Source organism: Orycteropus afer, unplaced genomic scaffold, assembly GCF_000298275.1.
Source record: "Orycteropus afer afer isolate SDZICR_OR568_19922 unplaced genomic scaffold, OryAfe1.0 scaffold00132, whole genome shotgun sequence".
NCBI lineage: Eukaryota > Metazoa > Chordata > Mammalia > Tubulidentata > Orycteropodidae > Orycteropus > Orycteropus afer.
Window position 1 is genome coordinate 5,701,554 of NW_006921719.1, and position 25,223 is coordinate 5,726,776.

General features: G+C 44.0%; 1 protein-coding gene across 1 annotated transcript in view; it reads left to right on the top strand.

Moving 5' to 3' along the window:
- The window catches only part of CPEB1 (cytoplasmic polyadenylation element binding protein 1), a 96,576-nt gene extending 74,184 nt beyond the window's left edge, over positions 1-22,392 (top strand). Inside the window, exons 3-11 of the mRNA XM_007945119.2 lie at positions 8,305-8,531; positions 10,295-10,547; positions 13,556-13,669; positions 14,009-14,098; positions 14,994-15,130; positions 18,603-18,801; positions 20,069-20,163; positions 20,812-20,892; positions 22,282-22,392. Coding sequence (XP_007943310.1) covers positions 8,305-8,531; positions 10,295-10,547; positions 13,556-13,669; positions 14,009-14,098; positions 14,994-15,130; positions 18,603-18,801; positions 20,069-20,163; positions 20,812-20,892; positions 22,282-22,392 — 1,307 coding nt within the window. The remainder of the gene's footprint in view (positions 1-8,304; positions 8,532-10,294; positions 10,548-13,555; positions 13,670-14,008; positions 14,099-14,993; positions 15,131-18,602; positions 18,802-20,068; positions 20,164-20,811; positions 20,893-22,281) is intronic.
- The last annotated feature ends 2,831 nt before the right edge of the window (positions 22,393-25,223 follow it).

The window sequence follows — 25,223 nt, forward strand, 5'->3', positions numbered from 1 at the left end:
CTCCTTGCTGCTATGGTAAAATCTAAGAGCAAAGAGATAGGCTTAAAAAGGAACTATGCAACATGAAAACAGAATTTAAACATTTGGAAAATTCTTCTGTATAAACTAAAGACACATCCTAGGATATTCACCAAGGATGTTGCCATACAATCATTTGTTAGATTAAGCCTATACCAGTGGATCTAAGCAACTACAGCAGAAAACCCATTGGCTTAGACTGAGGGGACAGAGGAAGAACAGAACGAAAGAACTCTGTCTGCCTCTTGGAGTTCTACAGACAGGAAACAGGCCAATGGAGCAACATCTATTGTCCTCCAAGAAAAGAAAAGGACCATCCCTGCAGCAGCTCTGAGATCAGCTACACTGTTAGAAGGAGCACAGGAAGCAGGACCTTTTCAGATTCAAAGAGTGGGGCCGTGGTCTCCTGGATCTCAAAAGGTAGGGCCCATAACCTCCTAGGTTTCAAAGAGTTGGATCTTCCCCAACTTGGTTCAGGTGTGTGAGGCTGCTGGTAATATGTACCAGGGGATGGGGCTACTGCCGAGAGCTGAGAGGGTGGGGCTGCTGTATCCAAGGAGCAAGAAAACTGGGCCCTGCTGAGGCTGAGCAGGTGGAGTTGCCATTCAGATGAACTAGGAGAATGAAGCTGCCTAAAGCTGAGGGAGCAGAGTTGTCATCCCAGAGGGCCTGGAAGGCGTAACTGAAGCCTAGGGCCAAGGAGCCTCTACCTAGAATCCTGAGGGTGTGACCAACACCCAGAGTCTATAGGGTGGGACCATTGCCCAGATGGTCTTAGAGAACAGAATGTTATATTCAAACCTTGGGGGAGTGGTAGTGGGGAAACAAACCCTGTGCCATCTAGTCAATTCTGACTCATAGCGACTCCCATAAATCTTTACAGAAGTAGATTGTCTCATTTTCCTCCCGTGGAGTGACTGATGGATTTGAACCACTGAACTTTTGGTTAGCAGCCCAAATGCCTTACCCACTGTACCACCAGAGCTCCTTTTCAAACCCTGAGAGCTAATATAAATTATTTTGCTGAGTTTTGGACTTGGTTGGTATCCATTATCCCTTCTTTCCCTTCAGTTTCTCCCATCTGTGATGGAAATGTCTGCTTTGTGCCTATTCTACCATTGTACTTTGCAAACACACAATTTGTAATCTAGATTTTAACAAGTTCATTAAATGAAAAGGAATTTTGCCCCTGGATGGAATATGCCCAAAGTCTTACTCCTGTTTGATATAGATGATTTAGAAAATGAGATTTTGGCTTGGAATTAAGTGTTTTGGAATGGTATGATGTTGTTATGTGGCAAGGATATGGATTTTTGGGGGTCGAAGTGTAGAATGTTATAGATTGAATTGTGTTCCCCCAAAATCCCCATGCTTATGGTTATAATCCCATTTGGAATGGGGTTATTTTTGTTATGTTAGGGAGGAATGATCAGTGTGAGGTGTATCTTGTGTCAGTCTCTTTTGAGATATAAAATAGATTAAATGCAAGCTAGGAAGGAGCAATGAATAAAGGGACATGCCAAGCCACGTGAAGATCACCCAGGAGCAGAAGCTCAGAAAAGCAAACGACCTTTCCTCTAGAGTCAACAGAGAAAGACTTCCCCTAGAACTGGTACCTTGAATTTGGACTTGGAGCCTCCTAAAGTGTGAGAAAATAAATTTATATTTGTTAAGGCCACCCATCTGTGGTATTTCTATTATAGCAACACTGGATAACTAAGCTAATATCCCTAGTCAGTCTCCTTTGCCATCACCACAACAGTTGTTTCAGATCACTACATCTACAATGCTTTGCGCTAGAAAGAGAAGATTGGGCAGTAACTTTCCAACTCCTAGTCTGATCACCCAAACTGCTTCCAGTCATACTTCCTTCTCTGCCTTCTGAAAGGAATACTCTTCTTATCCATGATTCCCTTCATCTTACTTCATTCTGTTGTTTTTTCCACTTTCTCCTATTTTCAGCCTTAGGTTCTCTCATTGTTTGAGCATGACCAAGTCTTTCCACTCTAATTTTTTTTTTTTCAATTCCTTGTCTTTTGTCTCTTTCTAGCTATTGCTTTGTTTGTTTCCTCTCAAAGCTGTAGGATTTTGTGTATTTAGTTTATTATTCCTTTTTAAGCAGTTATTTTTAAAATCAACTTTTTTGAGGTATAATTTACATTCAATAAAATATATTTACTTTTTGAACCTCCTTTCCATCCAGTCATCCTCAACACCCTGTAAAACAGCTTCGACTGCCACATTTTACTGAAATAGCTCTTGCTGAGGTTACCAGTGGCTGGTGGTTAAATTTGGTGAATTTTTAAAATCTGACTAGATGTTTTTGTAGAAATTGGCATTGACTACCTGCTCCCTCTTAAAACATTCATCTGGTTTTCATTGTGCCATCCTAGTCAACTCCTTCCTGGGTTTTTTTTTTTTTTTTTTCAGATTTACTTCCTCTGCTCATCTTTGAAGTGTTATGTACTCTGGGTTCTGCTTGAGGCCTGTTTCTCAAACTGCATGAATGGTCTCATGTATTTCCAAAGTTCTGGCTCCTATCTGCATATTATGGTTCCCAAACATTTATTATTAGATTAGATACAAGGCATTGTTTCTTAGTCACTCTCTGTTAACCATTGTCTAATACTTAACTCTTCTTACCTCCCTGATCTGCTCCTGCATTGTGATACATGATGCCACCATGTCAGATTTTGATACTATCCTTGATCTTTCCCCAGTACCCCTCGTTCAGTATGCCACCAGCTTTTTTTTTTCCTCTTTAATTGATATCCTGTTCATGCCAAATTCCTCTTTCTTTGTCCAGACTCACCTCTTACCTGACTCACTGTAGTGGCCTCCAAACTATTTTCCTTGTATCCAGACCTTTTCCACCCCAGACACATTGTAGCTGCCTAATATGCAGATCCACAGATTCGATTGCTCCTCTCCTACTGAGTTTCCCTGTTGCATAAGTCCAGTTTAAATACTTGATCTCCTTCTCAGCTGGGCCCTGGGTACCACGTGCAGTCTTCCTTGATATCCCTGGTCAGCTTCCTTTGCCATCCCCACAACAACTCTTGGTCAGTCTCTTCAGTGTCTCTCAGTTATCGTCAAGATAAAATCTAAACTCCTTAACCTGTTTATCACGTTCCTTATGATTTGACTGTTACCTCATTGTTCACCCCACTAATCTTGATTTTATAAAAAATGTAAAAGAAGGGTAAGGTCCTCAAAGACATTGGCACTACTTTGTTAAAAAATTTTATTTTTATTTTTCAAATGTATCCTTTTATTTATTTTTACACCACTTTTCCCCATCCATCTCCTGGTAACCATCAAAGAATATTTCTTTTTTTGTGTGTGAAACCTTTTTCTTTTTTAATTGTGATTTGGGTGCAGATTGACAGAGCAGAATTCGTTTTATGTTCAGCAGTTAGTGTACATTTGGTTTCGCTCCCTGATTACCATCCCCAATGCTAACCCACTCTCCTCCCCTTCCTTTCCTGTGACCACCCCCATCCCTGTGTCCTTCTTAGTTGTGTACTCCTGTCTGTCTAGCTTTCCCTCCATGTGAATGCTGCCCCTCTGGTGCCCCATGGCCAATTGCTCCAAGGGGTGTATCTCTGTAGAAAAGGTGTGTGTATTGTCCTGGGTTGGGTGTTCTGCATGTAAGTCTTTCTGCTGTTGGGCTGAGAGCCATAGTCTTGGGGGTCCTGCCAGACTCCATCTGACCAATAATTCTGGTTGTTGCTGTGTTTTTGAATTTTGTTCCACATTTTTCCTCCCACTCTATCCAGGATCTCCAGTTTTGATCCCTTCCTGAATGCATTGGCACTACTTTTAAGACTCAGGCATGTTGTTGTTGTTGTTGGTTGTTGTTATGTGCCGTCGAATCAGGCCTGACTCATAATGACCCCTCCTTGGGTTTCCAAAGCACTATCACTATGGAAGTAGATTGTCCAACCTTCCTTCCGAGGAGTGGCTGATGGGTTTGAACTGCCAGCCTTCTGGTTAGTAGTCAAGTGCCTTAGGCACTATGCTACCACTAAGGCACTATGCTACCAGAGCTCCTAGATTGAGGCATATGGTCTGTTAGTTTTCATGGTGCTTTTTTTCTAGGCATTGTACCAGGCAGGGAAGAGCCCTGAATAAATCTTTATAACCTCCTACTTTGTCAAGGCCTAGATTCCAGGAGTTCTGATTTTGTGTTTCTTTCAGACAGAGGTTCATTAAGGATTATTTAGAAGTTTGTCAAAGATTATTTCTGATGGGTATCAGAATCAAAGTATTATCAGACTCTTAGTTCTGGCATACAATTAAATAATTATACTTTGGAAGCTGCTTTGAAAAGGTCTAGGTAAAATATTTCTTTGGGGAAAAAAAATAAGTAACTAACTCTCTGCTGGATATTGTACAGGACTCACCTCATCTATTCACTTCCCCCCTGCTTACTAGATTGGCTAAAACTGAAAAGATTGACCTCACCAAGTGTTGGTGAATATGTGGAGGGATTGAAATTCTCAGTGCCCTTAATGGGAATGTAAAATGATACATTTACTTTGGAAAACAGTGTGACAGTTTATTAAAAAGTTAAAATATACCTACCATGCCTTTATCTAAAAGGGAGGTTGTGAAATAGTAGTAGTAGCATCAGAATCTGTGTAACTTGGGGTATGGGGGAAATAATACAAATCCCACTCCCCAACCGTTTTACCAATTCTGACACCAGCCGTCCTCCCCGTGGCAATCTGTACTTCGTTGCTGGATTTGATAATTTGTTGCAGTGGCCACACAGAACTCACAGACCATTCTTACAGTACAGTGGTCTATTAAGGAAGTAACTGGGTACAACTAAGGAACAAGATCAAGAAGCAAGTAGTTAAAGTCAGGAAATCTTCCCCGAAGTGGAGAGAGCACATCCTTCTCTTCTGCAGCGCAGGACCTCTCTCTCAGCTCCTGTAGGCCATGCAAGCAAGCACACCCTTCTTTCTGCCATGCACGACTCTCCTCAGCTATGCCAGCCCTCTCTTGGCCCCCTGTGGACAGGCCTTTCTACTGCTAACTGATGGAGCTCATATCCAGCATAGCAGTTCTGTTCAGCTCTCTTAGCTGCAGTCCTAGCAGCAGGTTTCTGCCATCACCACTGACTCTGTTGCAGGGCCCCTTCCAGACTTGTTGACATCGGCTCTTCAGTGTTAAAGCCCTTGATCCGTTGCAGCTTTTTTGGAGGAGTCCTCACCTCCTGTCTCTCTTTCTTCTTCTTGCCTGTCTTGTCTGGTCTTTTTGCTGCTTCTCTGTCTGCAAACCTCTGTGGGGTTGGCTGCATATATAAGTATACATAATTATTGTCCACGATATGTTTTGTGAAATAAGATGTTACATGGTTTGGATGTTGTCTGTGAGGTGTGGGGGCTCCCAGGCACATTGGCCCAAGGATTGCTTTATGGCACATAACCCAGGCAGCTTCTACTGGGGACACCTCAGGTGAGTGCTTGGCCAGGTCCTGCCTGGCTGTCACCACCTTCTCTACTAAGCCAGCTGCAGGGAAGACTAGATCTCCCATCAGAACCTGCTTGGGGAGGGAGTGATGTGGGTAGACCTTTCCATTGATGGCCTGTAGGACCATGCCAGGTAGAACACAGGAACTAGACTTGTTGAGTCATGAGAGTAGACAGGGGCAACCTGGGTTGAGAGTTTGGGCCTGGGCCTTTATCACCACAAACTAGGTGGCTTCCTGGTCATGTTCAGCACTGGGCAGAAATGGAGCCCCAACCCCAAGACAAGGATCTTGGTGTCCTGGCATTCAGACATCTGAGTGCCCTGTCCCACAGACATATATATATAGTCAGACATTGCCCAAATGGACATTGAATTGACACATACTGTGTAAGCAAAGTCTTGGTTGCTATCAAGGCATGGCCCTACCAGCAGGGCCACAACTGACCAATCCTTTCTTGGTAGGCCACAGTCACTTCATTTGCATAAGTCTGTCACTTCATTGCATAATAATATTGACTGATCCTTGCAAGGTACATACCAATCACAGAGCAGGCTGCAGACCCTGGCCAGACAAAAAGTACCAAACTGTCAAATTGTTTATAACTTAACTAGGAAATGTTAATCAACCTGCAGATAAGTAACAAACCCTCTAGGGTGGAAAACTAGGGCAAAGGTAACTCCTTAGAGCTTAGGGGGAACATCTCTCAAGCTGTTTTTCTAAACAACTAAGGTAAAAGAAGGAAGATGGGGCAATCTACTTCTGTAGCGATACTGCCTTGGAATCCCAAGGAGGGGTTGCTATGAGTCGGGTCTGACTTGACGGCACATAAACAACAAGGTAAAAGAACTCATTTCGCTACAGAGGCTATGTGCCTTTTAAAGGGGAATGGGCTGAACTGATCCTATAATAACAGCTGTTTTGAATCTTGTGCCTGTGCTGTATTGTTAGTGGCATGTGTGTCTGGTTTTCAGAAAATATGCCATACCCTTGATTTCATGCTTGGAGAAATTGACATCTGCCACTTGGGACTCCCTCATCCCTATCCAGGCATTGGGACTGACTTTGGAAGCCTGAGGGGAAACCAGCTCTGGGGTGACTTGTGTCCACCGTTTATTGAACTGTTACACACTCCCACACATCATTTTAGTTTCACCTCACAGCTTTTCTAAGGCTATTGTTCTTTTCATTCTTCAGATGGAAGAAAAAAAAAAACCATTGTCACATTAAGTCTTCTTCCCCAGCCTTGGTGCCCCATAAAAAAAAAAAAAACCCAAACTCACTGCCTTCGAGTCAGATCCAACTTAGCGACCCCTCCTTGATTTTCTAAGGCGGTATTACTATGGAAGTAGATTGCCCAGCTTCCTTTCAAGGAGTGGCTGGTGGGTTGGAACCGCCAGCCTTCTGGTTAGCAGTCAAATGCCTTAGGCACGGCTCGGTGGTAAAGTTCTCTTACTCCTCATCTTTATGGATTAACAAGGGTGTGCTTTGCATCAGATTCCTTATTTACCTCAGAGACAAGTGTGGAAAAGTGTTGCTGTCTTCTGCCCTTTTTAGCTCCCTTCTCTTTCCCAACCTGTGCTCCCCACTCTGTTAAGGTTTGATATTTAAATATTTATTGTGCTTTAGACACTGCACTCCTGAGCACTTTCCATCTGCTATTTAATTATTGAATCATTAGAACAGTGTTATGAAGTTGACACTCAAGGTGCCAATGAGACAGTGGAGGCTCAGAGAGGTTAAGTGAGTTTCCCAGAACACACAGCCACATACAGGAGGTATTGGAGCCAGAGTTTCAATCTATGTTTGTTGTAAGTTAGAACACGCTTAACCACAACACCATTCTGCACATGCATGATGAACCTATGAAATACTACCTGAAAGTTCATTTATGTATCTCATGTTCTTATCTGCAGCCCTGTATGACATGAACAGTATCTATGCTTTGTGGAGTTGCTAGCAGATAAGAGTAGAATGGGTGTGGGGAAGGGTGCAGTATCTGCTTTGGAGCTCAGGGATATGTAGAAGACTCTTCATATGTTAGGATTTTGCACAAGGGAACTTCTCTGTAGCTGTCTATAACTCTATAACTTATCTGCAGTACTTGCTATACCAGATTTCTGGTATGTGGCATGGAATTAGCTACTAAAAACAGGTAGTAAGACAATAATGAAGGTATATGGTTTGGGCTCCCTAATGGTGCTGAAAGTATCTTCTGTGGTAACATAGGCAGGTGTATCCAGACATTAATAACGTTTGTGATTGGGGTCCCACGTCGCACAGAGTTTCCCAAATATTGGCACTTACCCTTAAGCCTGAGTATCAGAGAACAGGAATTTTGCTGCTACTATAAATAGTAGAAACTCTGGTATTGAGCTAGTCATCCTATAACTACTCCGATGGCCTCTTGTGGCCAGGTCTCAGGACTAGATGTGTATCAGTATTGAATGCATTTCTTTTCATCGTACTCTGTTTTAGCATGGTTAAAACCTGCCTTGGTGTATCTTACTGGGTGGCTATTAGGAGCTCTGGTGGCATAGTGCCAAAAGCATTTGACTGCTAACCAGAAGGCTGGTGGTTCAAACCCACCAGCCACTCCTTGGAAGGAAGACTGGGCAATCTACTTCCATCATGATACTGCCTCAGAAGCCCAAGGAGGGTTTGCTGTGAATCGGATCCGACTCAATGACAGTGAGTTTTTTTTTTTGTTTGTTTTTTTATAGGAGAGAAGGGAAGAGCTGTTGGAAACCTTTTCTGGGGAACAAAACAACAAGGTCACGAGGGGTTCTTTTTTGTTTTCCTCCTAGTACTGAGCATGCTCCACAAACCACTGGGAAATGTCCTGGGAAAACCCCCCTTGAGCTTCCTGCCTCTGGACCCTCTTGGGGCTGACTTGATGGACAAGTTTCCACCACCCTCAGTGAGAGGATCCCGGCTGGACACTCGGCCCATATTGGACTCCCGTTCTAGCAGCCCCTCTGATTCAGATACCAGTGGCTTCAGCTCTGGATCAGATCATCTCTCAGATTTGATTGTATGTAACTTGTTCATGGGGGCTTTCCTATGTGTGTCCATACAGAAAGGAGGGTGCAGTATCTGCTTTGGAGCTTAAAGTGGGAATGCGTGTCTGCTAGAATGCATGCTGGGAGGTGGGATGATGGGAAGAGTGGAAGACATGAGCATCTCTAGACTTTTTATGCTCAACAGAATTGGGGATTTTTTGTACACTCATTGAGTAGTATACTGCAGAACTGAGCTAAGGGTTTTCCTTTTTCTAGTTGCTCTAAGACCTGTTGGAAAACAAGTTAATTCCAAAAGTAAATATGGAGGTCCTGGCAATTTTCTGTTTCTTAACCTACATGGGTATTTCCTTTAGCCTTAAAACAATATCACTTTATCTACCTTTATGTCTGATATCGGATATTTGTAAGTGATCATTTTTAAAATAACGTGGTTAGTAAGTAACAGGGCTAGGGTTTTAATCCAGATCTGACTTTTAGTGCCTCAGTTCTTTCTACTGAGCCATGCCAACTCTCAATCTGAGACAATGATGAATGGAATAATACTGCCCTAAAGTTCATTTACACATCTCATGTTCTTATCTACAGTCCTGTGTGACATGTGCAGTATCCATGCTTCGTGGAGTTGTTGGCAAATGGGTTAGAATGGTTGTAGGGAAGAGCTAGTAGAAATAAATATATGTGAGATTGGCAGTAAGAAATGATCGTAAAATAAAATACAATTTCAGATACCTTCTGATCCTGGCTTTTTTGTTACTAAATCCCCCAAGCCGAATGTTTAATGAAGAAATGGCCTGTTTCTCTACTGTGTTCTCTTCCATATCCAGGACTGACAATAGTGGTGGTGACTACAGTTTCCCCACTCAGAGCATGACCTTTTAGGGCCCACTAGTTGCCTCTCCTCAGCTGATCTTAGAATATGGAAGCTGGCATTGGTGTTCCCACTGCCAGTTGGCTTTGCTGTTACTGCGTTTCCAGAAGAGTAACCACAAGCAGATCCCTTAATTTTTCTGGGCTACGGTTTATGCCCATGTAAATTGGGGCCACAGGAGGTCCTTCTAATTCTGTTTCTCTTAGATGGGACTCAGTCTTGGAAAGGGACCTTATAACTAACTTCAGTATTTTAGTATTTTGTATAAAGAGATTTCTCAGACCCTTTCCACAAAATGACAAATGGGGAGATAACTCAAAAAAAAAAAAGATAACTCACAGAAGAGGATAGAGACATAGTATATGAACTTATACAAAACAGTCTATTGACTACTTTAGCGTATTTTTTGATGATGTGGTCTACTTTTTAACCCAGTTAGCAGAATTTAAAGCCTTGACACAGCTTGTAGTGAAACTTGTATTTTCATATATTTTTTGTAGAAACAGAACCCTCAGAGAGAGCATTTTGACATTCTACTTTCAGGGATCTGACCAAAGGGGGTGGGTGGGAAATGAGAAGAGGCTGTGCCTTAAATTTATTAATCATAATCTTGAGATCTTGGGAAATACCTCCAGTTTAACAGTAGGTGAGTGGGTCAATGGAACGTAGCTTGTTCTTGAATAGGATATCATAAGTTCATTAAAAATGGCTGTGAAGATATCTTGAAATATGAAAAAAAATTTGAATTGAAGAGGGAAGGAAAATTTATTTATATAAGAAGTCTAAATGGAAATGTATCAAATGCTAAATGTGTATTAGTATGTACGTACGTATTTATTTTCTTTAGTGTGATTATTCTTATGTCAAAACTGTCCTTTAAAAACTTGTATCTTTTTCCTCCCTTAGTCAAGCCTTCGCATTTCCCCTCCTCTGCCCTTCCTGTCTCTGACAGGGGGTGGTCCCAGAGACCCTTTAAAGATGGGGGTGGGGTCCCGGATGGACCAAGAGCAAGCTGCTCTCGCTGCAGTCACGCCCTCCCCAACCAGTGCATCAAAAAAATGGCCAGGAGCTTCTGTGTGGCCATCCTGGGACCTCCTTGAAGCTCCCAAAGACCCCTTCAGCATAGAGAGAGAGGCCAGGCTACACCGGCAAGCTGCAGGTAAGTGTGGCTGTGGGCAGGCATGGACCTGAGACCCCATTCTGGGAACAAAGAGAAAGTGACCTTAGCTCACACATTGGTGAATTGTCCAGAGGGAGCTGGTTGCATGGTGAAGTCTCCATATGTGCAAAGAATAATCTGTTCTGTGGATTTGGGGGCAAATTCAGTGACTTCTTTGAGATTGAGTGGAGAGGGAAAGGGGCACATTATCTGGTGCACAGGATTCCCATAAGGAGTTCCGTCCACCTCTCACTTGTGTTCTTCTGAGAAGACTGGCTATGTGCTATTCCTACTGTGGCTTTTAATTCTTTTACAGGTGGGTATCCTGAAAAGAAACTGAGATTGATGCTCAGAATTTTGTCTACTTTCCTACTTTGTAGGAGCTCTGGTGGCATAGTGGGTAAAGCATTTGGCTGTTAACCAGGTCAGTGGTTCAAACCCACCAGCTGCTCCATGGGAGGAAGATGAGGCAGTCTACTTCTGTAAGGATTTTCAGCCTTGGAAACCCTAAAGGGCAGTTCAACTCTGTCCTACAGTCTCGCTGTGAGTTCATTTGATAAGATAGCAGTGGAATTTGGTTGGAGTTGATGACTAAGTGGATGTTCATTTTCTCTGTTCCATTTGTTTTCCATAGGTTTTAGTATGTCTGTCTTTCTGCCCACAGAATTGGACCTGATCTGTCTCCCCTAATAGTGCAGCTGCCTTGTTCATCTAATGGCTTTAGCAGCCCATCTATGTCCTGTCTCTCTAGTGCCATTGTTGTGCTAAGTTTTGGATAAGATCATTATATTGACTTTTAATCTTGTTCTTAAAATACTGCTGATAATACCAATTTCTTTCTTTTTCAATTTTTATTGAGATTTGGGTGAAAGTTTACAGAGCAAATTAATTTTCCATACAGAAGTTCATACACATTTTCTTTCATGACATTGACTGCAATTTCCCTCAGTGTAACAGCTCTCTCCCACTTCCTCCTCCCATAGTTACCTCTTCCCTCCCATGTGCTTCTCCTCCCCCACCCCCATTTCCCCTCTGTAAACACCGCCCTTCTGTTCTCCCACCAATTGATCACTGCAAGGAGTGTATCTACCTGATGTAAATGTTTACCCCATGTGCCTGTCTGTTGTTTGGCTGGAAGCCACAGGAGTGAGTTCAGTTCCAGACCTGAAAGGTAACTAGGGGCCATAGTCTCAGGGGTCTCACCAGGTTCTACCAGACCAGCAAACCTGGTCCTTTTTTTTTTTTTTTTTTTTAATGATTTTGAGTTTTGTTCCACATTTTCCTCCCACTCTATCAGGATCTCTTACACCGATCCCCCGAGTGGTTGACAGTGGTAGCTGGGCAGCATCTAGTTTTTCTGGTCTCATGTGACAGTACCAATTTTTCAGTGTAGCTTTTGTCTTTTAGGGTCTGGCCTCCAGATCTTTGTCCTGAATGAAAATGATAGTTAATTTCATTGGCTGGCTGCATCACTGCTAAAAGAGGAGGGTAGAATGGGCAGGGACTAGCCAGTTCCCATTAAGGTCAGTCTCTGATCTGAAAAAGCATAGGCTGGGGGTTGAGGGGCAGGAATTCAAGATTGATAGAAGGCTGAAATGGTTACAGCAACAGAGAGACCACTACAGATAATTAGGGGCAGGTCAAACAGGCAGTCCTCACATTACTCCTGTCGTCATGTGCCGTTGAGTCACACCCAACTCCTAGCGAACCCTCCTTGGGTTTCCGAGGCAGTATCACTACGGAAGTAGATTGCCCCATCTTCCTTCTGAGGAGTGGCTGGTGGATTTGAACCGCCAGCCTTCTGGTTAGCAGTCAAGTGCCTTAGGCACTACGCTACATTACTCCTAGTTGGTCTTTAATATTATGTAAATTTTCCCTCACCTTGAAATGATTGAACCAACCCTTGCTGGCAACAAATTCTTCATCACAGTCACCTTTACTTGCCACAGATGCCACTTTTAAATCATTGAAAAGGCTTCCAGCCTTTTCTTGCATTAAAGTAAGGCTAAATAAGAAGCCTATGTACCTGTTCTGACTTACCTACAAATTCTTAAAGACACAGGTAAGAATAGAATTTGTTCATAACCAGGAGACTGCCTGTAGCAAAGAGGAAAAAGCATTTAGAACTTGTTTCTTAACATGGTGCTTGAGTCAGAGTCCAAAGAACTTCACAATGAGTTTGGACAAACTTCTGTTTGGTATTAAATGGGAAGCTGAAGAATTGGAGGCAAATCCATTATCTTAAGAATTTGGCGTCAAGGAAGACCCAGTTTCTGTTCAAATACTATAGGACAGCTCTGCCAGTGATAAGCCATGGTTCTTTTGATTTAGGGAACAGTTGTTGACAGTCTCATCTTGTTGGATTGCTATGGTCATTGGCAGTGTCCTTACTTCAGTGATAGATGAATTCAGAGCCAAGCAGGGAAATAGAATGTCCATCATTCAGGTAGTCAGGAGGAAGGCCGGTTTGGACTAGTAAAGGATTGGCCTATAGGACATTATATACCAATTGTTCTGGTTATTTTCAAGTACTTACAGATTTAAATTATTTAATATTATAAGCAATAGCTGGATAAAACTGCTTTGTGATTAGCTTATCAGTTATTATAGTGTTTGGAAATGCATTGGATTGTGATAATTTCTGCCCTAAGCATCTGTTTAGGAGCGCTAGTGGCATAGTGCCTAAGGCATTTGACTGCTAACCAGAAGGCTGGTGGTTCAAACCCACGAGCCACTCCTTAGAAGGAAGATTGGGCAATCTACTTTTGTAGTGATAGTATTCCTCTCAATTTCAGTGGGGACTGAATTAATGAATCAGGATTATCATACTTGAGTAATTGAATTGGTGAGACATACTATTTCTTGCCTTTTAGAATAGTTAGATGTTCTCTCAGGCAGCTGGGTTACAGTTGTGACCAGTCTATTCTTCCAGGACAAGTTCAGTCCAGGAAAGGGTATAGTGACTCTTGATCCTCTGGCCCCTATTTCTCTCTTTGTCTTCTACCAAGCTGTGAATGAAGCCACTTGTACCTGGAGCGGCCAGCTTCCTCCTCGGAACTACAAGAACCCCATCTACTCTTGCAAGGTCTTCCTAGGAGGTGTTCCCTGGGATATTACGGAAGGTGAGGTGCCTCTGAGACTCCTGCTACAAAAGTTGAGGCTGGAGAATGTCTTTCAGGAGCATGAAACTTGGACTGGAGGCCAGAGGCTGGACCTCTGCCTGAGCATAGGCTGTTACAGGAGCAGTTGAGGAGAGAGGTAGAGAGGTCCATTTCATACACTCCCATGGTGCTTCTGTGTCAGGTGCTTGCACTTGTCTCCTGAGACCAAGAGTCAGTTCTGAGTTGGTTGTCAAGGGGGATGAGCCTGGGGGCAAGAACACTGATGATATACTGTGCTTGTACCTTTCCTGTGAGAGGATAGTGTCTCAATTTCTGTCATTCTTTTCTGCCTCGTTGCAGCTGGATTGGTTAACACCTTCCGTGTTTTTGGCTCTTTGAGTGTAGAGTGGCCTGGTAAGGATGGCAAGCACCCCCGGTGTCCTCCCAAAGGTAATATGCCTAAAGGTAATAAAGACATGGTAGGAACTTTTTTTTCCCCCCTCCCTAGCACATTAATTGCACTGAGGGGTGCTGGGATATCACAGCTGCATGCTGGTAACGTGGTATGAGCACTCCAGGGTATAGACCCTTCAGCTCTCTGCACTTCCTCTTCAACCTAGCACACCCTTCTGTTTCTTCTGAGCTAGTGTCCCATCTATCCAAACTTACACTGCAATGGGAGATGCCCCTAAAACCCATACTTTGTGCGTTTCCCTCCAAAGCTGAACCCTGGTAGCTCCTTTCCTCTCAAAATGAGGCATTTGGAAAGCTTTCCCTTGCCTGCCTTCGTGCCTAGTTAAGTTGTTGCATGACCTAATTCTGAGATCCCTTTGGAGTTGGCAGGAATGAGGACCAAGCATCTGATTTCTCACTGGTCTGAAATGAGATCCCTTCCCTGTAGAAAGGAGTATAGATGCTATTTTCACTCTGCCCCATCTTCACTGAAAATGTCCCCATGAACTGAACCAGTGGCTTAAGTAGGCTTTTAAAATAGTTCCTCCATCCCTGGCAGACTAGCCATCCCTTCTGCCTCCGGGAAGGCCTGGCTCTGATGACCTGAACATGCTTTGCGTTCTGAGATAGAGAGTTGTGTGTTAACAGTGGGATCCTGTCCCAACTTGCCAGTCCCTTACCTTATTAGGGTGGGGGATGGTACACTTCTCTCTCACTTGGCCTGGGCATCTGACATGTTAAAAAAAAAAAAAAAAATGATTTTCAGGAGTAGGACAAAAATGAACCTTACACGTGAGGGCTCTTCTCTAGTGAAAACTCTGCTTTAAAGCCAAGGCTGAGGAATAACCATGCAAGGGGATGTTAATATCATTTCTCTTTTCATTGGGAATAGGGTATGTGTATCTGGTCTTTGAACTGGAGAAGTCTGTCCGGGCCTTGCTTCAAGCTTGTTCTCATGACCCACTGAGCCCAGATGGCCTGAGTGAATATTATTTCAAGATGTCCAGCCGAAGGATGCGCTGCAAGGAGGTAAGTTAGTACTTTTCCTCTCTGCACAAGGTAAGGACATATGGGGCACTGGATTTCCTTGGGGTGGGTGGGTACTCAGGCTTCATTGAGAAGTATTCCTGCCAGTGACGTCACTAGGGTTGGAGACACCCAGTGCAGTAGCTCATGGTGTCACCCCCTCCCATGGACCTTCTCCCATATCAGACCATACAGAATCCTTAGTAATGTTTATTATCAATTTTAATCATAGAATAAATATGTGATAAATTTAGTTGTAAATTGCTTAAATGCAGTATTTCTTATATTTTGTGGGTACTAACAACACAAGTGTTTTGTAAAATCTTTCCACATTGCATTACAACATTATTAGTGAGTGGAAGCGTTTTTGATTTTTCCTTTAATTACTACTTTATTCTCAAAATAAGTTGATATAGGTTCACAAATAATTGCTTACCACAATACTGTAGCTGAAACACCAGAAATTGTGACAAAATCTGTGACTTTAAAAACACCCATAGCAACAAAAACAACAATGCATGCACATGAAATCACGTGTTTCAAAGCATCATTGAAATTGCGTGATAATGCAGCCCTGACCAGAGCCCATCAGAAAGCTCAAAAAGTAAATTAACGTAGAGTTTTAGCCTTGTGGGTACATTGATACATGTATGCTGTGTTTACAAAAAATGTTTTTGTTATTATAACTAACTGCAGGGGTTTTAAAAAAAATTATTGTGATTTGGGTGATAATTAACAGACCAAATTCATTTTCCATATAGCAGTTCGTACGTTGTTTCATGACAGTGACTACAATCCCCACAACATAACAGCTCTCTTCCCACTTCCTCCCTGTAGTTACCTCTTCCCTGTGTCCTTCTTTCCTATGTGTTCCTGTCCCCTGAGCTGTCTCCCTATGCAAGTACTGCCCTTCTGTTCTCCCGTTATTGATCTTGATCATTTTGAGTATATCTACCTGGTATAAATGTTCACCGTATATGCCTGTCTTTTGTTTGGCTGGAAACCACAGGTGTGGGTTCACTTCCAGACCTGAATTGACTAGGGCCATAGAGTTGCCAAACTGTAAATCTTCACAGAAGCATACTGTCTCATCCTTCTCCCATGGATTCAAACTGACGAGCTTTTAATTAGCAGCCCAGTTCCTTAACCATAGTGCCACCCCAGCTCCTTTCGTGCCCCATAATACATATAAAACCCTCTTAATTACATTAAAAAAAAATTAGCCTTTAGGCCTCAGTGGTCTGTGTGTATGTGCTCCTGCCCATGTAGATCAAATTATCTCCCAGCTTTTAATTTACTCTTCTAACCAGTGCTTCTGTCCCAAACAGCTTGGCTTATAGATGAAATTAAAAGCAGCAACTTTCTCTGCTTGAACATACTTGATACAAATCAACTTGTTTCTTCCTAGCCCTGCCTTCAGGCTGTGCTTTCTGACCTGTAACCCCTATCCACAACCACCCATGGATCACTTTTTTGTTCCCATTTAGGGCTTTTCTAGTTACATCATTTTCTCCATACAATTCTCTCTCCTTACACCTTTTGGCCTTGTATGTCCTTGTTAGCATGGGTCGCTAGCATGGAATTTTCTTATTTGGAGACCTTATTGCAGATTCCTGGGTCTTATCCCAGACTTACTGGATCAGTTTGGGTGGAACTCAGGAATCTCTACTTTAACAAATGGTTCTAGTGGATCTTGCTGGAGAACCACTTGCCAAGGACATTATGAGTTTAGGAATTAGTCTTGTGTTTTTTAAAATCTGACTCAAAAGGGCATCACTTATGTGACATTGGACCAATATTTAACATCTCTGAAACATCACGTCCTCATCTATAAATTGGGGAGTTAAAATGCCTGTTTTATTGGGATAGTCACATTGGATTGAAAATAAATAATCCATGTAACAAAATTCTGTTTGTTTTACGGAGTTTCCGAGTGTTACACCACATTTTGTCATAGTGAAAGGAGAGTAAGTTTATGTTCTGGCTCCCTTGGTGACCCACAGTTTCCCCACCTTCTCTCCTTTTTTGCTGCGTGGAGCTTATGCAATTATCCCACCTTATTTGTTCTGGGACTTGGTTAGCATGCTCTTCCTTCCCCGTCTCCTGCTTTCACAATAAAGAGAATGCTGTATTCATGCCCTCTACCCCTTCACCTTTCTCATTGCCCTTGTTGGCACCTTCCTATCTCTCATTCTCTCCTCAGCACCTTGTAGTGATTTAATGTTTTTCTTTGATTCATTGCTTCTACCTCTATGTCCTTTGTATTTTCCCCTTCCACACACACATACCTGTATAGTCAGTACTTGACTCCCTCCTTAGTTCTTTCCCATTTCAGGTAAATCGCTCACTTTCATGAGTCTTGTTGCCTTCAGACCCAGACTCACCTCTCTAGCCTCAAGCCTACCTGAGCCCCACCTTCCTGGGGGACTCTCCTTTGGGATGTCCTGTAGTCCCAAACTCTTCAGTGTACTTTGTCATCTTCCACTGAAATTGGCTCCCTTTGTAATTTCTGCCAGGCCTTTTCATCCCAAGGTCATCTAGACTCAGAGCCCACTGGTTCTGATTCTTCTTTGTTTACCCATCATGTTCAGGCAGTCTAAGTTTGCAGGCTCTTTGGCTGAAGCATCTCCTTGGTCTTGGCTTATTCATATTCAGTAACAGCAGTCTTATCCAGGCCTTAATCTGTCCTCCAAACTACTGCTTTTGCCTCTTTGCTTTTTTCTGCCTTAGAACTCTTCCTGCTTCAAGATACTTTGTTTAAATCTTCACATATAAATCTTCCAAACATTTACTGGTCATCTGTCAGCTTACTTGGTTGTGGAGTCTTCTGTCTGCTGTGCCGTATTTTTTTTTTAGGTTCATGGTTTCCAGAGACAAAAGACATGGTCAACTCCTGCCCTAGTGCTACTGGGCTCTGCAAGACTTCAGTGATCTTCTTTGCACAGATTTCCACCCTTCTTCTCTCTAATTTTCTATTTCTGGCCCAAGCCTTCAAATGCCTGGCTTGGGCTGATGACCATTTCAAACAAGTACCATAGGCATTTCTACCCCTTTGTCCTTTAATTTCTTCTCTGACTCCTTCCTCTTCCAAGGACTCCAGATCATGTTATGTGTTCATCATTGTCCAAGACCCTTTGTGAAAACCATACAGTTGAAAGTTGGGACAGAGGATTAGGTTCCTGGGTATGATGGGTTAGTACTTTTCTTTTGTTTGTCCTCAAGATGAGTGAGTGCTTTTCTATCACAAACTTTCACTATCCTGGACACATGGATCCTTAATATAGTTCAGCTGTAACTGGGTAGGGGTAAAAGGGTGGCTTATGGAATGCTTGTGTGTCTAAGACAGATGGTGACCCCTCTTTTCCCACTGTAAGGGCTTGGCAACCCCAGCTTTAGGATCTCCAGGGCATGTGCCTGGCCACATGAGAGCCTCTCTATCTGTGACAGAGCTGATGCACCTTTGGGTGGTTTTCAGGTGCAGGTGATCCCCTGGGTCTTGGCTGACAGCAACTTTGTCCGGAGCCCATCTCAGAGGCTTGATCCCAGTAGGACAGTGTTTGTTGGCGCTCTGCATGGGATGCTCAATGCTGAAGCCCTGGCAGCCATCTTGAATGACCTGTTTGGTGGAGTGGTGTATGCTGGGATTGACACAGATAAGCACAAGTATCCCATAGGTAAGTGTTCCACTTCTGTGTTGGAAGGCTTGGTGGCCCCTGGGATGTGGACCAGGATTGTGATACTTCCCTATGGGAGTGGGGAGAGAGGTCTGGTCCAGGTTTGCAGATAAGCATAGCATGTACTAGCAGCATTTTTTCCTAGACAAGTCACCAGCAATGGTCCCTGTGCCCTCTCCCTACCTTCTGCTCCCACCTCCAAAAAAAGTGATAGGAGGTGATAAGAGATGAGAGGGGCAGAAATTTTGGTTGGAAGCCTCACATTCACAGCCATATCAGTTTTGAGACAGAAAAAGTAATTTGTAAAAGGCCCAGACTTTCCTGATCTTGCCTGGTTTCCTTTTTTAAAAGTTCTTGAAAAGGTTTGGCCTTGTCTTAGCTACAGAGAGCAGGTCAGGCTGCTGGAGGACTCTTGAGTGGCTCAAGTGACAGCTTACAGTCATGACCATTGCTGTCCCAACGTAGTGAGTTTTGATCAGTGTCTCTTCTTGACCTGGGCATCTGCACTGACTCTGACTGAGAAAGGAGATCAGTCATAGCAAAACAATCTCAGTGCTGGGGTTTGGAGGTGGAGCAGTGTCTGTGCTTTCCGATCAAGACACGGCTCACCCACCTCTCCAAAGCATCGTCTGCCCACCCACGCTGAATCTGGCCAGGAAGGAGCTCCATGTGCTCATCAGTGCTGCACCGCAGATTGAGAACAGGGACTTCAGAGGCTGCACGGATGGAGGCCGCACTTGGCAGGATAGAGCTTTTTCCAGCCCCCTGGCTGGGTCTCATGTTCCTCCAGGCCAGAAGGAGTTTGACTGCTGGGCCTACCCTTGCAGAGAGGCGTTAATTTTGCATTTTGGTTTCCTCTGAACTCTTTCAACCTTACCTGTACATATGCCTACAGTAGAGGAATCATATTATTAAAATTAATTTTACTGGTTTCTTTTTTACTTTAATTTGTTGTTGTTGTTGTTGTTGTTATGTGCCGTGGAGTCGGCCCCGACTCATAGCGACCCCTCCTTGGGTTTCCGAGGCAGTATCACTACGGAAGTAGGATTGCCCAACCTTCCTTCCGAGGAGTGGCTGGTGGGTTTGAACCACCAGCCATCTGGTTAGCAGGCAAGTGTCTTAGCTACTAGAAAATTTAAAATTACATAAGTAGGCTCACATTATATTTCTTTGGGCTGCACTGGTCTAGAAACAGGGTTTCCTACATGTTGCCAAGTGGCATTTGGGAGAATTTGGCTAGAAGGTAACTTACATCTCTTGCTCCTAGGGTCTGGTCGTGTGACTTTCAACAACCAACGCAGTTACCTGAAAGCAGTCAGTGCAGCTTTTGTGGAGATCAAAACTACCAAGTTTACCAAGAAGGTGAGTGGGCTGGTCTGTGCCCTTATTCTGGGGGCATCTGTGAGAGGGCCTGGGCCAATGACTATGTAAGGCAGACCTAAGAATAAATCTTGGGCCTATGCTGAGTGTACTGAGTGAGCTTGACTGCTGGGAATTACCGTGAGGTGTTAGGGTTTAGGAGTGGGCCTGTTCTGGGTAGGCTCAGGGGAGAAAGGAACTGGGACTTTTGAGCCACGTCAGTATGGGAGGTACCTTTCCTCACTGTGGTATTTGTGTGGCATTTCTAGGTAACCTGACTTCCATACTCCAGCCCTTACCCACATGCTCTGTGTTCTTACCTACTGCTAAGTGATAAAGGTCTAGGGTACATTTTGTTGAGAGGACCAAGCAGTGTGTAGGCACCTGTACTGACTCTGACTGAGAAAGGAGATCAATTTCCAAATCATAGCAAAACAATCTCAATGCTGGAGTTTGGAGGTGGAGCAGAAGCAGCCAGCTTGGCTCTGCATAGCATGTCAGTCTGTCCTCTAAGATCCCTGTTGTGCCTCCTTGAAAACAGGCAAAACTCCTATATTCCTGTGTGTGGCCCAGTAATGCACCCCTCCCTTCTAGCCCTCTGACCTCCTTGAGAGATCTTCCTCTTCACTCTCCTATTTTGCTTTTGTGCAGGTTCAAATTGACCCCTACTTAGAAGATTCTCTGTGTCACATCTGCAGCTCTCAGCCTGGTCCTTTCTTCTGTCGGGATCAGGTGAGTCCTGGACACATGGGCTGTCAGTGAAGTTCCCACTCCCAATAAGATTGTTATGCCAACTTTGTCATACTGAAGGTGGGAGGTCCGAAGTATATCCTGCTTGTCTCAGCATAGAGGAGGCAACAGTATTGTTTGCTGGTGATCAGACCAGGGACACACTATAAATAGCTTAACTCAAAACTCTAAGGAAAGCTTAGTAAATTGAGTCAATACTGGGGCCTTCTTCTTGCCTGGGATGTTGCTATGCAATATGGCAGTATTGTTGATTATTGGTGCTTTTTGTAGATGATAGAAACCTGGATGGGTTTCTGCTGCTCTAACTCTGATGCTAGACTGGATTTTGCCAGAACACCCTTCGTTTATCTCTGAACTGTTGTGATATGTTGTGCCTGGACCTTACCTACAGCTGTCAAACACTAACAGAAAGCAGCATGACAGCTTTTTAAAATGTTTCTGGGCGATGGAGCATGGATATGAGTGTGTACGGGCATTGCTTCTCAAAGTAACGTGCATAAAATTCACCTGAGGATCTTGTTTAAATGAAGGTTGTGATTCATGGGGTCAGGGTTGGGGCCTGAGGATCTGTGTTTCTAACAACTTCCCAAAAGATGCTGATACTGCTGATCTGTACCAGCCTTTGATAGTAGAGTGTTGAGCCCTCTCAGAACACTAGCAGTCAACCCATGCTGGGGTTCATCCCTACCCCCAGTGGTGCTGTACCTTAGGTTTGCAGTCTCTGGGTGGACAGAAGTTGAACTGAGCCTCCAAAGTGAGGTCTGTCTGGGTTGTTAGGTAAAGCCTGAGAACAAATTTCTCTGGCAGGCTTTGGTGGGTTTAGGTATCTTACAGATGATTCCCACCTTCTGATAGTTCCTCAGAGGTTCATGGCTTACCCGAGGCTACACAGCTAGCAAGAGGTGGCACTGAGATTGGAGTACATATCCCATCACCTCTCCTTAGTCAGTCTAGGGAGGAAGCCATGTTGTCTAGCATTAGAATCTGTAGTTGTTATCTTTAAAACTTCTCCTTGTTAGCAGCCATGTGATAAAACCATTCTATAGGCAGTTAGAAGGAGGTCAAGGTAGGAAGAGCAGCTGTAGTGGTAAGAGGGGATGGGGGAGGCTGGCAGTCTCTGTTCATAGGAGGAGCCCAATAATACTTGACTAAGTTGGGGCAGCCACAGAAACATGGACAGTGGATTTGCCATGGTTGGTTAGTTCTCTGTGTTGGAGGTGAAAGAGCCCCCAGAAACCATCTCTTCTAATCCCACAGAAGCCATTGGGAATCCCTCATTTCTTCTCCAAGTACAACATGCAGCTCATGCAGCGGTCCCTCTGGCTGATGCTTACAGGCATGGCATCTCTTTTTTTTCTCCCCCCAACCCAGGTCTGCTTCAAGTACTTCTGCCGGAGCTGCTGGCACTGGCGGCACAGCATGGAAGGCCTGCGTCACCACAGCCCACTGATGCGGAACCAGAAGAACCGAGACTCCAGCTAGAAGAGCTGGCCCTGCCCAGTGGCCTGGGGCGTCCAGGCTGGCACATCAGGCAGCAGCCAGCACCACTCCGCCACTGGTGGCCAGGGAGCTGGCTTCCCGAGGACGAGGGAAAATTGTAGTCACCTTTGCACTTGCTGAATCTGTCTTTGTTTCTGCACTAATTAATGCACAATGAGTTTTGTCGGGTTTTGTTTTCAGGGGTTGTGCCAGGGCAAGGACCCCCTGGCTCACCCTCCAGCGACTCTGCAGTTTTCCCAGATTTTAGTTCCTCATTTTGCCGATGAAAAGCAAAAAAGAACTACGTGTCCAGAAGGTGTTGACACGGATGCCTACATCTCGGTTTATTTATTAAAAGCGCTTTTTTACATTCCTTGCAATACTGATGGTGATGATGCACAGGTCTCATTGGTTTCATTCTTGCAGTTGCCATACAGTGCCTTTCCATTTATTTAACCCCCACCTGAACGGCATAAACTGAGTGTTCAGCTGGTGTTTTTTACTGTAAACAACAAGGAGACTTTGCTCTTCATTTAAACCAAATCATATTTCATATTTTACGCTCGAGGGTTTTTACCAGTTCCTTTTTACACTCCTTAAAACAGTTTTTAAGTCGTTTGGAACAAGGATTTTTTTTCTTTCCTGGCAGCTTTTAACATTATAGCAAATTTGTGTCTGGGGGACTGCTGGTCACTGTTTCTCATGGTTGCAAATCAAGGTATTTGCAACCAAGGGGGAAAAAAAAGATATATATATATATATATTTTTTTTTTATTTGAAACTGGACCGGATAAACGGTGTTTGAACAGCTGCTGTATATAGTTTTAAATGGTTTACTGCACCTTCTTAAGTTGCACTTACGTCAGGGGGAGGGTTGATAGAAGTTTTTAATCACAAAGTCACAGGACTTTTTTCTTTTTTGTAACTGAGCTAAAAAGGGCTGCTTTTTGGTGGGGGCAGATGAAGGCTCACAGGAGCCCTTTCTCGCAGAGGGGCAAGTACCCTTCCCTTAATGCTTTCACTTGAGAAATGTATGAAGCAACAGTTGCAGTTGACTGAAATGCTACTGGAATTTGAAAACTTGACTTTTCTCTTTTTCTTTTTCTTTTTTTTTTTTAAACTACTTGCCCTTCTTTGGGAAGCTTGTGTGCCAAAGAACCAGTGTCATAACCCCCTCCCCCCTCCTGCTGAACTGACGTTGCATTGTTGCATATCCCAGCTACTCTGTGGGTTTTGTGAAGCTGTGTGTGAAGTCTCTACCTCATTGTAGTATATGCAGGCAAGACTGCACTCTCCTACAGATGTGTGGAGTAAGCTGTGGTGTAGTTTTTTTGGCACATAATAAACACGTTGCAGCAGAGTTCTGGTTTTGTCTCTCTGTCTGAGGTGTGGGGGCAACACGATTCCAGAGTAAGACTTGTTCATTCTTTGGGTTTTTGTGGTAAGACTCTACCCCAGAATGATGATGGAGCCATGCAGGAGACACGCCCCTTTAAGTCCTCTTTGGTCACTTCCGTGAGCAAATGTGCTTTGCAGTTGCCTCTCCAGCAGGTGGTGGGTACTTCCAGTCCAAGTATACAAAGCTCTCATTGTTGAGTTTCTTGGGGTCTTCTCACAGCCTCTGGACCTACCTTAGAGCACGCTGGAGATGCATGCACCTGCTGGGGCTTCAGCAGGAACCACTTGTTCTCAGCTTCTCCTGTAAGCCTGGAGCCTGTTTCTTCGTGCGTGGGAAGGTTCTCATCCTCTTCGACTTATCTGTGCTGACCCAGTTCCATTTTGAGAGGGAGCAATTTATTTTTTGTTATTTTTTTCAGAGAGCCAATTGCCTGAATGCTTTCTCACAGGCTCCCCAGAATTTTTTTCAGGTTGGGTGGGCCTGGGTCCCGCTGCTGGGTTGATCCTTTGGAAGATCTGAGTTTGGTTTGAGGCGGAGGAACACTGCATGTAGGAGCATCCCTTTTCTGCAACTCTTAGTGCAAGAGCTGTGGTAGGGAGTCCCCTTAGCCAAGAATGAGGGGCCTGACCTTTCCCTTGGGGCTTGGCAGCAGCTCGATCTAAAATCTGTTGGTGAAGTAAAATCTTGCAACTTTCAGAGGAGTCTGTTTCCTTTGGTCTCCTATTCTCCAGTCTCATAATGGCCTCTCTTTCCTACTCCCTTTTGTCCAGTGCTACTTTAAGGAAGAGGGCTTTCTATCCTTAAGCCACCCAGAATTCTTTCTGGCTAGACTGGAGGAGGTGACAAGGAGGTGAGTTGAGGGGTGAGGCACACCCTTTAATTCTGCCTTCTGGTCAGTCCAGCCTTTCCTTACCCTTCAGCCCAGGGACCAGAGTTGCCAGTAGAGGGCAGGGCCTTCCCTAGGCTGGTGAGGTCACCAGAAGGACTTGATTTTGGGGTGAATATGGCAGGAACAGCCTGGATGGAGATGGCACTCTCATTTGTTGGGAGCTCTACGAGTGAACTGGGCCCTTCCTTAAATATTCGAATGCTATGTGCTAGGTACTGTTCAAGACACTGGGGATTAGGTAAAGAAAACGGCCCTCACTGAACATGTTGTTATGCGCCATGGAGTCAGACCGACTCATAGCGACCCCTCCTTGGGTTTCCGAGGCAGTATCACTATGGAAGTAGATTGCCCCATCTTCCTTCCGAGGAGTGGCTGGTGAGTTTGAACCGCCAGCCTTCTGATTAGCAGTCAAGTGCCTTAGGCACTATGCTACCAGACCTCCCGTTATTGAACATAGAATAAGGGAAAACTAAGACAAGTCATGTGACAAATACTCAGCATTATTAGAGCAGAGTGAAAGGGCAGTGATGGAGCGATGGTGCTATT